The sequence below is a fragment of the Gigantopelta aegis genome, chromosome 14 (genome assembly GCF_016097555.1).
Source record: "Gigantopelta aegis isolate Gae_Host chromosome 14, Gae_host_genome, whole genome shotgun sequence".
Taxonomy (NCBI): domain Eukaryota; kingdom Metazoa; phylum Mollusca; class Gastropoda; order Neomphalida; family Peltospiridae; genus Gigantopelta; species Gigantopelta aegis.
Window position 1 is genome coordinate 40,449,651 of NC_054712.1, and position 15,567 is coordinate 40,465,217.

A 15,567-nucleotide genomic window follows, 5' to 3' on the forward strand; every position below is an offset into this window, starting at 1 on the left:
AAGGAAAACTGAATAAAAAAAACCCAAACTGTTTTGCTTAAACATTATTTTGTTTATTTTGTTTCTAGTCATAACAGCCGTCGATGCATGATACTGTGGTCTATTAGAGTTACCTCATCCTTGGTCCATATCAGTCTAGACTACCCATCGACCAACCCAGCTTGGCATTTAAGAGAAGAAGCCTATAGATGCCATATAGGCTATTCTCATTAGCAGAAAAGATGTACACGTATGCACTTTTCCTATACACAACTCATAACATGCTTTTTTTCTCCCCTAGGAAAGGGCCCATATAACCACTTCATATATATCCTTTTGGGCTGGTTCTTCCTTTTTTCACAATAAAACAATTTGTAAATAATTTGTCAAGCTAGGATATAAAAACCTGTTCCAAGTCTATACTGGACCACCTACTTTCAAAACGTATGGAAAATGCTGTCATGTTTCATTAGGAATACAGTAGGAAATGAATATATTTGTAATACTGTCTTGTCAAGCACTAAATGAAAATAATGTTTCTGTTCCTTACAGAAATCATTTCTACGACAAACTCAATTTGTACTCAAATAAATTCTCTATAAATATGTTTACTACTGTTACACTTAAACGGAAAACATTCTTCTGCAGCTTACAGCATCCCAGCTTGATGACTTCAGCAGTGCAAACATGCACGGAATAATAAAAGATTTTCAGACTGAAGAATGATCTTTGCCAATTCAATCCATTAGATCACAAAACATTTCACCAATGTGAGCATCATTTTACACAGTAGAATTGTAGGAAACTAAAGATTACTACGAGTTACAGCCAGTATTCCAGTCTTAGCTATTTTATTAACCAAAGCCTAAATGATGTAGCCATTTTGTCTGAAAATTAGCTAATTTGGCAATGAACAGGGTGAGCTTTGGAAACTAAATACATGAAGGTTATCTAGTTTAAAGGGTCCCTGTAAGGAAACTAAGAAAAAAGAGCTCTTTAATATTTATTTTTAAAAAACCCCCACCCTTTCTGAATGTAACATTTTCACTCTGTTCCGCTTATTGTATCTGCCGGCAACGTGACATGGATTTCATCGACAGCAGCTCTCATCAATGTCAATGACATGATTGATTTTTGGAATGAGAGCCAATACCGTAATCATTAGACCTCCACGTACAATGTATGTACTTTTCCCAAAAGGAAATGGTATAATTACATCAAAAAGCAAGAATAATGAAAGAAAAACAATTTTATCTCATTAGGAATATGCAAATTGTTAAAAAATCTATAAAATTGGCAGTAATTATGTTATTTGGTGATACATTGCATAATACAATTTTGTGTTTATGGAAGCATACAAATCTAATACATGAATATTGCTAAAAAAACGAAACAAAAAACACACAAAAACCCTTAGACAGCCAAGGTGAAAATAAAGAAATGGTACTTACTACTGTGCACAATCAATGAGTTGGTATTCATTTGATCGTTCATAACATTTTTGTACTCCTTTGTCTTTCCACAAAAGTTCCGTATGTTCATAAAATATCTGAAAATAGTAAAGATAAAAATATTATTCACTGTAACAACAAAATAATTGATTCATGTTTTTTTTAAACCAGGTCATGTACAATATACAGAATGGACAAACACACATAATGCTTACATAATATTATGCACGGTGGTCTTTTATTACTAAGAATAAAATGATACAAATTAAGGCGGTGGGGGAATAACACCATCAAAGATGGGGGATGGGGGTGGACAACTGACAAAGTAAAAACTGATAGGGATATATCAGCCAGGATGTGATAATCACAGACAACTAAAATGGAATTCAACCACGACTATTTTAATACACCAAGTTAGATAGTAAGATGGAACTGGTCTTGGGGTGTAAAATTATCAGAAATAATAATAATACTGTTTTACTTTTTGTTAATTTTAAGGTGTGTATAAATAGTATTTTGAACGACTAATAGAAGCTATAGCATTGTACCACTAAGGACAGAGTAACTAATGTAGACACTATTACTCAGTGTGACCAAGAAAGTGAACGGAGCCAAACACCTCTTTAAAAAACAGAAAATTTAAAAATTAAAACTTCTATTAATTTGTAAGTTTGACCAAGGTCCTGAAATTACAAAGACAAACATTTCTGCATGTTGCCCAAGTCCTTGCTCCTCAAGTTGGATTTAGGAGATGATATCACTAACGTAAATATCTCTAAACATTTCTAACACAATGATAGATGACTGCTAAGACAATGTACAAAAATAGAAACAGAATACACGTTGTGGTTAATTATTGAAAGAAAAACCGGGGGTGTATTCCAGAGCGCACTTCCCACTGGCATAAAACTAATTAGCACATCAAACACTATGACCTGCGGACGTCTGCTCCGCACAGTGACAGTGTCAAGTCTTGGGAGAGCTCAACACTGGAGAAGAATTCAGACACCAAATGCCACCGGCACTCGGCACACTCCTACAATACATGTTTGACACAGAGCTTTAAGACAAAATCACAAAGCTGAGCAACACAGCCTATTTTCAAATATTCATTTGTTTTCTTTTAAAATAGATGATCAGCTTTCAGAACCAAATGGAAAATGCTCTGCGTAAACAATCACGCATTTTGCCGATCGTCAACAGTAACAGATTCAGAGCTATCTTGGATAAGAGAACTTTTCCGTTCTTTTAAAAAATCTGGAAATTTGTCTAAGGGACACAGGTGCAAGAAGAAATAAGGAAATGGTTTATTTAACAATGCACTCGACACATTTTATTTATGGTTATATGGCGTTGGACATATGGTTAAGGACCACACAGATATTGAGGGAGGAAACCCGCTGTCGCCACTTCATGGGCTACTCATTTCGATTAGCAGTCAGGGATCTTTTATATGCACCACCCCCATACAGGATAGCACATACCACAGCCTTTGGTGTACCAGTCGTGGTGCACTGGCTGGTGCAAGCAGATGTCATGGACAAGTCTGACAGTATAATTATCTTCCCCACTCTCACTCCCCTGCAATACATTTAGTGGTGGAAACATAAATGATGTAGTAGAAGTATTAGAAAACAGGGCCCCTTGGGAAAGATGGATGGATATTTCTATTACACAAGGTGGGTTGGGTGATTTCCATGCTACTTGGGGTTATTTTGTGTCTGAATATGACTATTTCTACACTTGGCCATGCTAGAGGAAACCCACTGCTGCCACACAGGTTAATACACTGCAAAAGCAGCAAGGGATCTTTTTCATGTTGGTACAAGGGGTCAAATTTTAATTTTGGGAGGACATGACAAGTCTTGCCTTCGGTTTAATAACTAATTAGGGTACCAAGGCAAGTTGGAGGGGCATCAAGGCAAACTTTTCCTTTAAAAGAGGGGCATATGAATGCAACTTCCTTTCTATCAAGTTTTCTCAAAAACATGGAACACACAAGTTTCTTACATGAACACTATGGAATGTATGGGAAGGGCACAGCACTTGGCAAACCAGGTAGGTAGGTCAACAAAGTATTTTTGTTTTTTCCTTCAACAAAAACCAATTTTCAGGACACACCAGCAAGCAAGGAGAGCAACCATGGCACCTGCTGTGATTGCCATGATAACATTTGAACCTACAGTACATACCATGATCTATGATCCGCCAGTAATGGGACAAGCATTGGTTGGGATGTTGAAGGGAAAGAAAAATCAGAACCATACCCCCCCCCCCCCCCCCCACCTTTTTAAATGCTATTTGTTGTCTGAGTAGCACAGCAATTATTTCCTATGATTTCAGTCAGCAAATTGTTGTATGCTTTTTACAGTGATTCATGAGTGCATGTCATCACTAATGTCAAAATATCCACTGAGCTCTGTCTTGTGCAAGCTAGGTTGAGATTTGTCAAACCAGTCTTTGGATGTATCATCCTGAGGGAAGCACTGACTACATATAGCTGAAGCAGCTGAATGAATCATGAGGATGTAACGTCATGATCTTGTCATCCATATTTGGACGTTGTCTTGTACAGTGATACAAGTAGGGTTACTGTGTAGTTTTCACACAAGGTTCAAAAGGCCACAAAGATTCATTACAGAATATTTGACCAACACATGGATAAACAAAAAGTGTAATGACATGAACTAAAAAGGGTTAAGTTTTGGAACCATGCCCACGATGGATGACCAAGTGTGTAAGCAATTGCAACATCTTTGGACTCTGTCATATACAGTGATACAAGTAGGGTCACTGTGCAGTTTTTCACATACGGTTCAAAAGGAAGCAAAAGATTCATTACAGAAATATGTAACAAGCACGTGGTTAAACAAATGAAATGACATGAACTCAAAAGGGTTAAGTTTTGGAACACTGGAAGCATGCCACAGCCATGCCCACAATGGATGACCAAGTGTGTACAAGCAATATCAAGGTTGAATGGAACATAAGGCAGTCAGCCATACCTGTACTCAATATCAATATATTTCACAAACAAAATAACACCAGCATAGCTAAGTGTATGTACCCGGTAGTTGGTTAATCCATTGGTAACACACCAGGTAACCGGCTTCTATTATTACATGCAGGTCTCAACACGAAGCGTACACATTAATATAATCAATGTCCAACCCATGTCAAAATAAATATATATAAGCGGTGAGCTTTATTTTACATATATACTGGTACCTAGTACATAGAATTTATGTCATGGCGCCATTGTAAGAGTGAAGGAATGATTAATGAGATCCTGCACCTAAGAAAAACAAATATAACAATTTTGGAATTCATTATTAATTCACTAAGTGAAGTATTCTGACATTTCAGACGTAAAAGTTTAATACTAAAATACAACATTAAGAGTTCAAGTAATGGAAAGATCTATATTTAACCATTTTTACTGCACATTATTAATAATTAAAATCTTGTCATGCTACTTAACTACCATTTCCATAAAGACATACATAATGATTTAATACTGATGATGAAGTCACTGGTTATTAACACATACTGTTTGACTACCATTGTCACCAGAAAGACACATGCTTAATATTGACGCTGAATTAGTCACCAGTACAGCGTCTAGTTAGTCTCAGCAGATCTAACAACTAACTAAATATATCACAGGAAATGATCAATTCCCAACTTCAAGCTCAGGTTAGACACACTTAGGAAGCCTGTATAACTGTGATTTGAGACCTTCCTTAGCGTCGGAGACTAAAAATAGACAACGCGGCCATCAATGCATGATGAGCTTCACAGCACCAAGTTTTAATTAGATCTGTTCTTTAGTTTCTCTGATCAGTTTATAGCCTGAATTTCAATTTCTCCCTGCCAATTTGTGCTGGGAAACGTATCAGCAGGTAATATCTGTGTCACACATTGGCTCGGAGTTTCCTGATATTGTTCAAATAGAGAACAAGATAATGATCATTGCAATTTCCTCGAGGCCTACATGTATATATCCAATTAAGGTTTAAGCACACTTTCCTTGGCAGTGAACTCGTCTACATATATGCTGGAGCCGTTTGTCCAGGACACAGGTTAATGGTTTATTGAGAAATTGGGTTTGCATCCCGGTACCAGCTCTCTACCAGTGACGTTTAACGGCGAGGTGTAAAGCCACTACATCAACTTATCTCTCACCAACTACCAACAACTACTACACTGGCTTGTATCTCACTAACCGTCATCTAGCCACTAACCTAGGGCGGGATGAAGCCCAGTGGTACAGCGCTCGCTCGATGCGCAGTCTGTCTGGGATCGATCCCCGTCGGTGGGCCCATTGGGCTATTTCTCGTTCTCGCCAGTGTACCACGACTGGTATATCGAAGGCCGTGGTATGTACTACCCTGTCTGTGGGATGGTGCATATAACAGATCCCTTGCTGCTAATCGAAAGAGCAGACCATGAAATGGCGACAGCGCGTTTCCTCTCTCATTATCTGTGTGGTCCTTAACCACATGTTCGACGCCATATAACCGTAAATAAAATGTGTTGAGTGCGTCTTTAAATAAAACATTACTTTCTTTCTTTCTAGCCACTAACATATAAATCTAACTATTAATCTAAAAAAAAACAAATTGGTAAAATAAATGGCTAGTGTCACCATTTCTGCTTACCAGTATTTCATTTTACTGAGCGTAATATACTTTTCTCAAAATAGACTCCTACATTCAAATGTAATGAATACTCTGAACTCATTGTTTTAACCGTGTCAAATATGTATGGCAACTGTAACAATTAGGTGTAATGGAATAAGAACAATTACACCATGCATTATCAGACATGAAATGAAAAGGACTAAAATGTTAAATTTTACATTGCAATATTTAATACATAATTTAAATGTTTTTCATAAAGTCAAGTGTGTTCGTGTCTGTCTGTCATTACTCTCTTTCTCACCCTCTCTCCCTTTCTTTCTTTCTCTACCCCTCTCTCCCTCTCTACCCCCCCCCCCCCCCCCCTCTCTCTCTCTCACAAATTCAAAACTAAAACTTGCATAACCGTAAAAAGGTGTATGCATCCTCCAAACATTTGCATAACCTAATTTGGTTCAATGCATAACCATTTTTTTTTTATTATTGAAAAACAAAACTAAAAGCCATTTCCTGGGACTTTTCATGCAGCATTTTTTTGGCAAAAATGGTAAATTGTTTTATGCTATTATATAAAATTGTACAATTATCAATACATAATGAAACAAATGTTCGTGCAATCCGTGTAAGCCTGAAACAAACGATGGTATTACAATATGTAGAAAAATATCTAGGTATAAATTACGAATCTTGTAAGACAATTTGGTAGATGTGCTGCTTTGCACGAGTTAACATGGACATGTCAGCAAGACAAAAGATACTCGGTCATCTTAGCACATTTTATGTGTTGTGTATTCTTCTCGAATTTATCGACAATAAGACTGTCTTATAAAATTAGGACACTGTAAATCAAGTTGGAGAATACTATTCCCCCCACTGAGTATTAAATTTCCAGCAGTAATGTTTAGTACGATGAGGGCTTCCACAATACTATACGTGCTCTAATGGCTAGGGTTTTTTTTATAACACAGGCTACCAAATAATTAGTCTTATTATACCCAGTAACAAATTGATGAGTTTTTAAGGGCTTTGGATTTTTGTTGTTATTGTTTGATTAGCTTGTTGTTTTTTTCTTTTTTCTTTTTTTCTTTTCTTTTTGTGTAGTGGTGATGGTTTTTTAAAACTATATGCCATAAATATCTGGTCCCTCAGACACTTCAAAGTCAATAGTGGGCAAAGATGCACAACTACCATAATATAAATAAATTTCTGTAAATAATTGTTTTAAGTCATCTTTTATTTTTCAACCAGAAAAAAAGTAAACAGGATGCATGGATGTTCAAAAACGCATAAAAGGTAAACATGTATTACTACCAACATAAACTGGCCAGGAGCTTAACAAGTAGTTTTAAACAGAAAGTTTTGAAAACCAAGGACTTGATCCACATGAATAACTGAAAACATAATGTCGAGACTTGATTTACAACCAAAGGTCTCCAATAATAATCAAATCTACAGTTCAGTTTGTATTAGTGCAAAAATAATTAAAAGGAAAATAAACATTAAGACTAACCCAGCGTTAACTGAACTACAATGGAGGGCTTTGAATCGAGGATGATGGTCTACCTATGTGGGGCTATGGAAGATAATTCTACAATGGAGGAGCTGACTCAGGTTGTATATCACAGGGTTGTGCTAGCACAGTACGTTGAACAGAACTATTGAACTACAATGCATGCTCTAAATAACTGGGCTCATGTTTATATTCTACACATACTTTCTGTTTTTTTATGATTCTCAAATGACAAGAAGAGTGTTCTCAATTTTCTGGTAGATTCATCACTGCCATCCCTTCGACATGGTACACATGTAGCCAATGTGTCAGCTATGTATATTAAAATATCCTTGCTCTCCACTATGGAGCAGAACCATCAGTCTCGCACTGTTTGTACATGTAGCTAAATTTATGCCTGCGTGGCTAAATACAGACTTGGGCTATCATTTCCAAGTGACTGTTGTGCATGTTACATCTCTCACCTAGGAGGTCAATCAAATATGCAGTGCAAACAGTTAACTGCAAGTGGAGGAGGTGTAAGGTGTACGGCTAATCATCATGTTGAGTGAATGTACTAGCTGCCATATAAATAGCAGCAGCAGGAACAAAAAGTATCAAAGTTAAAAGGCTTTTTTTTTTTTTTTTAATGACACCACTAGAGCACACTGATTAATTAATCATTGGCTACTGGATGTCAATTTTGACTAGTAGTCTTCAGAGGAAACCTGCAACATTCTTCCCAGTTAGGAGTCATGGATATTTTATATGCACTGTCTGACACCGGACAGGATATCACATACCACAGCTTTTGATATACAAGTCGTAGGGCACTGGTTGGGTGCTTGAAGGATACACAGACAGGGAACATTTTGTTTTCTAAATCTTTATTAACGATACTTTAGTCAACTGAAAATTGATTAACAACTACTGTTTAATGTTTTAAAGAATTGTGTAGCGATCTCTGAAACTTGCATAGCGAATCGTGGTGCAATACTGAACTAAATGTTTCCTGACAGACATCTTTATGTACTTATGGCCAGGAGGTATTGGGTTCACACCCCAGTACAAGCCCTAAGCTCCATCCCAGGTAAGGCCATATATTAACACCACCAGCTTCTCTCACATTAGCTGTCAACAAATCTCATGGATAGACAGCCCCAATGATTGACGAGTATGTATCATTATTAAATAATTAACATCAACTTAAAAGAATATTGTGCTATTGTTATACTCTTCATGTTCTTCATTTGACGAGTCACACATCAAGATATCAAGAGAGTAGTGAGTGTTACACAGAGAGAATGAGGGGAGACAGAACATGAGAGAAAGAGAAAGAGAGAGATGGGGAGGGGGGGGGGGGGGGGAGGGAGAGAGAAAAAGATAGGGAGAGTCCAAAAAGATGTGTATTCTTTAAACTAAGATCCTTAGTGCTGACCAAGATTTTATTTTAAATACACACTAATATATATATATATATATATATATATTATATATATATATATATATATATATATATATATATATATATATATATATATATATATATATTATATATATATACACACACATATACATACTATATACATATATATATACATATACATGTACATGTATATATGGTCTTAGTTGCATATAGAATACGCTTATTGAATTTCTGCTTTAACTGATAATCATTATGTACAGAAAATTACTTCCTGGTTCATTATATTCTTTTTCATAGATTTTTCCCTCCGACAAAAACAGAATTCATTTTTCTTCAAATAACTAATATTTAGTCATTTTATGCTCTTAGCCCATTGTACTTGTTTTATAAAACTTCTTTCTTTCTTTTTTATTTCTGTATTAGTTTTTTTAAATATTAAAAAAAAAAACAACCTGTATTGCGAGGAACATTTGGCCAGAAGTGCAAGATGGAATCCCAAAATATCAAGATTACACCATTTTAGGATTCCACATGATCCTAATCTCCCAATTCAATGTCTACACCCACTCATAACTTCACAATATCCTGTTATCTAGCAAATGAATTTGAAATCGACCAGTTTTACGTAAGTCACATTGTACCACTCTCTCGGGTAGATGCTGAATATAACTGCATTTAATTGGTAAGTAACAATCCTTTTGAAGAATATCTATAGACCACAATGTTGGTTTTGAATATCTATCATAATACAGCATACAACAACCGTGGACTATTTTTTCATCCACCGTACTATAGTTAGCTAACATGATCTGAATCTGTACGTTCTAAATTAGCAACGGAAAGTATCATTGAGGTAAACAAATAAGCTGGAATTAATCACCTGGGGCAACAGTAACCAGTTTCTAAGTTTAGCCACTGAATCACATCAGCAGACACTATTTGGCAACCGAAAAAGAAGCTGTGTCTACATGTGTTAAGTTACTGCCCATCCTGCAGGCTCTTTCATCAAAGGCTTTGTCATAAGGGAGATCCTTCTTCGTACGTTTAGTCACATGACACGTACAGGTACGAGCTTGACTGATTAACCAACAAATGGCTATTTAATCAGTGCACCCATTTTCATGTATTTGTACTACTTGTCGTAAAGGTCAACTTCATAATAAAATTATGAACTAGGAGCTGTTTATGGTTTAAATGTAGTTTAGTGTATACTTTGTATTTGAAATAATAGAAGGAAGGAAGGAAGAAGGAAATGTTTTATTTAATGACGCACTCAACACATTTTATTTACAGATATATGGTGTCAGACATATGGTTAAGGATCATACAGATATTGAGAGCGGAAACCTGCTGTTGCCACTTCATGGACTACTCTTTTCGATTAGCAGCAAGGGATCTTTTATATGCACCATCCCACAGACAGGATAGTACATACCACGGCCTTTGATGTACCAGATGTGGTGCACTGGCTGGAACGAGAAATAGGCCAATGTGCCCACCGATGAGGATCGATCCGAGACCGACCATGCACTGAGTGAGCGCTTTACCACTGGGCTAAGTCCTGTCCCTCAAAATACCTATAGATGCTAAACTTTTCAAACTTTATCCAAAAACACAGCTTGGACATATGTGACATCACTTTCAAAGTTTTCAGTACATACAAAAAACACAAATCATACAAATTATATTACTATTCAAAAGAAAATCATACGCACTATGTCACTATTCCAGAGGCTTAACTCTTGATCCTTTATCCTTTTAACCAAAAGGCAATTTTAATGCAGGATTTTCAAAAAAAATTTTTATATAAAATTGAAGTAGCCTTTATTGAAAATAAAATGTATGCAATATCATTTTGTAGTACTTATTTTACTACCACTTAGTAAAACATTTTTTGTCCGGTTTTAACTACATTTATTATAACGTTAAAAGTTCTTTTAAATTCTCTCTGAAGTCCACACACATCACTTGTAATAAATGAATTAGTTTATTTTAAAGTTTATTTAAAACCATTGCAAAACGTAAGATTTTCAGCTGTTGAAAGATCATTTCATTGTTTAGTTTTAAATGGGTATCACACTCCTTGCAAATGATATAAACAGCAGTTTGGTAGACCATCTATGGATAAGAACGAAAGCTTGAATAAAAAAATTAATAAACTGTAAAATATTAAGCTTGTTAATTACAAAGTACAGAAAATGCAGCTACATGTATGTGATGGACCAAGGACAGATGGTTTTTAAGATATCATATTTCTGCACCAAATTTGTCCACATATTAACATGCTAACATCAGGGCTCAATTTCACAAAACATTGTAAACCTAATTTTGCAAGTAAACGAAAATCTATGACTAAACCACAATTCTTATTACTATAACACATGTAGTTCAACAAATATAGTTTCAAGAACACATATTTCATTTTCTTTTGTCCTTAACAAACTCCAGCTTCTGTAATCAGGGTTTCTGCCAGAGGGTAAAACGGGTATGGCGCCATACCCAAAATATAATTTTTTAAAGTTAAGTTTTTGACCAAATTAATTACTCTCATCATTACTGTATGATTTTCTTAACCCTAACCCTAAACTTAACCCATTTTCTTTCTCGGGGAGGTCCCCCATACCCCTTGTTGACTGTGGTTGCATTCAATTCCATAGTGCCATACCCAAAAATTTCTTTCTGGCAGAAACACTGGTAATGCTGTAATTTTCTGCGTGAAATAGATGACAAACACATGAAAACTGGTGTAACTGCTAGTAGCAGAGGTAAACTTACGATGTTTAGTGAACTGGGCCCCTGGGCTCTAGATCTTACTAATTTGAGAACAACGGGGACTTCTGTTTTTTCTAAGTGCAGGAAGGTTGTTTTAGTTCAGTACTGTCATTAACCGCTGCTGTAGAGTTGTCAGTATTCAGAAATGCATTTCAAGTTATTTTAATCTAATTAAATTTAATATTTCAGTGGTTCTAAAATGAAATATTTTGGAGTCTACTTAATTTACGCGTTATTATTTTGGACATATGCATTTTGGTCACACGGTTTATCATCTCCACTTTGATGTAAGTAATCTAAAGCCATATCAGGGTTTTATTTCTAAAATTTGACTTGACACCCATGGCTTTGAAATTGGGAATTTTAGCATCGTTTTACAAAAAATTTGGAATTTTCAGTTTCATTTCAAAAACATCTTATTAAGTCAAGTTAGAATTAAAAAGGTAATGCTATATATATGTATATACATGCACTTGTGTTTATTCAAATTAATATATCTATTGTGCATTACAAAACATTATTGCGGAGTGAAGGTTTGTCAAGTGAATGAGATTAACTTTCAGATTGGGAATTTTTTATTCCAAAATTTGGAATAAAAAATAGCCTTTGTAGAGGTGGGGAATGGTGCCCATTGTCGGAGTCTAGAAATATAGGTGATAAAACCCTGCCTGTAACATAAGGAAATGTGTCACATTATGGTGATTTTGTGACAACACGTTAGAATACACTTTTGCCATGATGGAGCACACTGATCTTTTAACCAGGTAGCAATTATATTGACATAGCATTGTCAATAGTTTGTTGACACCGAAACATTACCATATTTATAGCTATGGTTCTCGTAGATTCCAAAGAATTTATAACCTCATGGATTCTTGTTGGGACCAATAATCAAGCTATTGCTCAGCTGACATGATTTTGTGTCTCAAGTTACAGCATCAGTACTTCCCAAAAAGGAATAAGTAAAATGTTCACGAATACTACAAGAACAAACAACTAGCTCATCCTTCACCCATTAAGTCTTCCCAGAGTTCATTTACACAAATCACAGGCACTACCAAAAACAGCATTAAAAAGCAGAAATCAACACAAAGAAACACAGAATATTCTGATCAAGGACTAATCTGTAGAAGAGTGTGGAGACAACTTGCCCATGGCATCTGAGCAGATATATGGCCATATTAATTTAAAATCCATTTAACCAAAAAGGTTATTTCATAGATCAAACATTCAACTAAGTTCAACTGGAAGCTCCAATGAGGCACCTTTAAAAAAAAAAAAAAACCACATGCAGATTTCATTTGACATCCTCAAATACCAGGGTTGAAAATTAGCAGTCGCCCAGTCGCCCGTGGTGACCTTCAATGGCTAAAGGGGACTAAGAATTTTACAAAGGTAGTCCATTGGGTCTGGCAAATATAGCACTAGTTAAAAAAAGAAACACACTGATACTGAATCCAGCCACTCCCGAGGAAATCATTTGCTGGAGATTTCACCCATCTTGCATCGCAAAGTTTATTCCATCCCTCTTACATCACCACAAAGAGGACTCACAGAGGACTGCCACTCCCAGACTAGTTTACTAAAGCATGCGCAGTTCTACTTTTAGTCTCTTTGTACTGCATTATCTTTTACCCTGTATTAAAAATGTGATTTAATATGTATAATTTAATGGTACTCTGTAAAGAAACATGTTTATTTATACTGGATTTCTTTTTCAATTTTTCAATTTTTTTTTAGTTGGTATGGGTTTAAAAGTTAACATGTTTTTGTATTAATGTTAACTTTATTCATTATGAAGTTATATGCCAATTCATCGGTTTTCTTTAACGCAAACAGACTATATACGATAAGCACATGGCTATTATATTCAACAAAAAAAACCCACTTTGTTTTGGAGGGTTAGTAGAATTTGAGAAGGGCCAGTAAGATTTTTCTTCAACTGACCCTACTTGTGACCATGGTTTTCATGTTAATTTTCAACCCTGAAATACCCAACCACTCTTCTCATTTGCACACCACACCACTCCCACCAGACTTACAACCGCCAATGTGACAACCTACATTTCAAATGAAAATGACATTTAGAAGAACTTCAAACATAGCATGTTGACTGTGGGATTGGATCCCGGAACTTCACACACATCGGTGAACACTGCCAGGGAGCCGTGCTTAAGAACAGACGTACATGTATGCATAAAACCACAGACAGTAGAAGCATGGGTCTGGTTTCTGTTAACACCTTCATGCCAGATAACACTGCCAGCTCATCTAGATACACTCAACCACCGGGACACAACCCCTTTCCCATAAATCAATATTTTGCAAGTAGAAGCTTATATGGTCTGAACATTGAACACCTTGCTTCATTCTTTTGGCTCAATAAAGCCTGCAAGCTTGTCCAGTTAAAGAGACAAGCAAAAATGGTGAAGTCTGGCTTTGTCAATTATCAACAGGCAATCCTGCAACACCAATTATTCCAAACCAACTCCACGAAAACAAACTAAGTTCAAAAAGAGGAAGCTTATGTCTGCAATGGCCTCAGTGAAGAATTATCTGTTCAGGTCAAAACTAAATGGTAAAACCTGTATTTGTTGGGCAGATAAAACTAGATGGTAGGGTGGGGGTATGAGCCTACTCAGATATTTGACAGTATATTCGTAATTGAATCCAAAATGTTACGAAACAGGTTCAGACATTACTAGCTTCAACTGACAAATGTAAACGTAAGCCAGAATAGGTCACTACAACCTAGTTAGTGCAGTAAGGTTATGATCAATCCCATGATTCTAACACGGTGTAAGTAATATTCTCTCCAAAAGGACTCTCAATGACATGACTTCAATGGACTGGATTTGTAATAAATATGCATGTCCTACACAACTTGAGAAATGAAAGTATATTTATTACATGACAAACAACAAAAAAAGAATATGATAAAAAGAAATGGAAAGCTAACATAAAATTTCCACAAACAAGAGAAGACAATTGCTGGTGGTATTGATTATATTAACTAATATTTATAAGACTCCATCATATGTGGTCATTTGGGATAAAAACAGTATTCACAAAGTGGTGGAAATTGTGGTCTGGGATGAGGCTTGCTAAATCCGAGTGACAAACTTACCACCCCTTGAAAGATAGAAATATCTTTCATAGCTTTAAATATTTCATGGGAATGACCATCCTATATACACTTAAGGATGAGACAAAAAAATGTCATACTATAGTCTATCCTATCCTTTTATATAAAAAAAATTCTAAATAATTTCACTCTTGTTTGTCGTAATAAGAAAATTAAAAGTGTTTTGGAAATAAAAAAATAAAAAATTGTGTGCAATTAAAAAAATATTTGGTTTAGAAATAAATAAAACTGTAATACATACCATAGTAAGAAAGCGACTCTGCAAGCGTTATAGACACCATTTTGGTTTTATGGACGAGTAGTCTTGATACGAGATACCTCTATTTGATTAATTTCACTACAGAGGGAGCAACAAGAAAATAATCAGAGTTTATCATTAAAGAAAGACTATACCAGTCCATAAAACCAAAATAGTGTGCATAATACTGCAAGTGTCGCTTTCTTACTATGGTATGTATTACAGTTTTATTTATTTCTAAACCAATTTTTTTTTTCAACTGCACATACAAATTGTCTTTTTCTGTTATTTCCAACACTCTTTTACTTTTTTCTTACATCAAACCCAATTGAAATTATTTACAGAAAACATTTTTATAAAAGGATGGGACGGACTATAGTTCTGCAGAGTTTAAGCCGGCCTCAAAACATTTGTTGAACTTAGTGAG

General features: G+C 35.6%; 1 protein-coding gene across 1 annotated transcript in view; it reads right to left on the reverse strand.

The window, feature by feature from the left end:
- Positions 1-15,567, reverse strand: part of LOC121388111 (guanine nucleotide-binding protein G(s) subunit alpha) — a 79,733-nt gene that overhangs the window by 34,683 nt on the left and 29,483 nt on the right. The window contains exon 5 of the mRNA XM_041519329.1: positions 1,431-1,528. Coding sequence (XP_041375263.1) covers positions 1,431-1,528 — 98 coding nt within the window. The remainder of the gene's footprint in view (positions 1-1,430; positions 1,529-15,567) is intronic.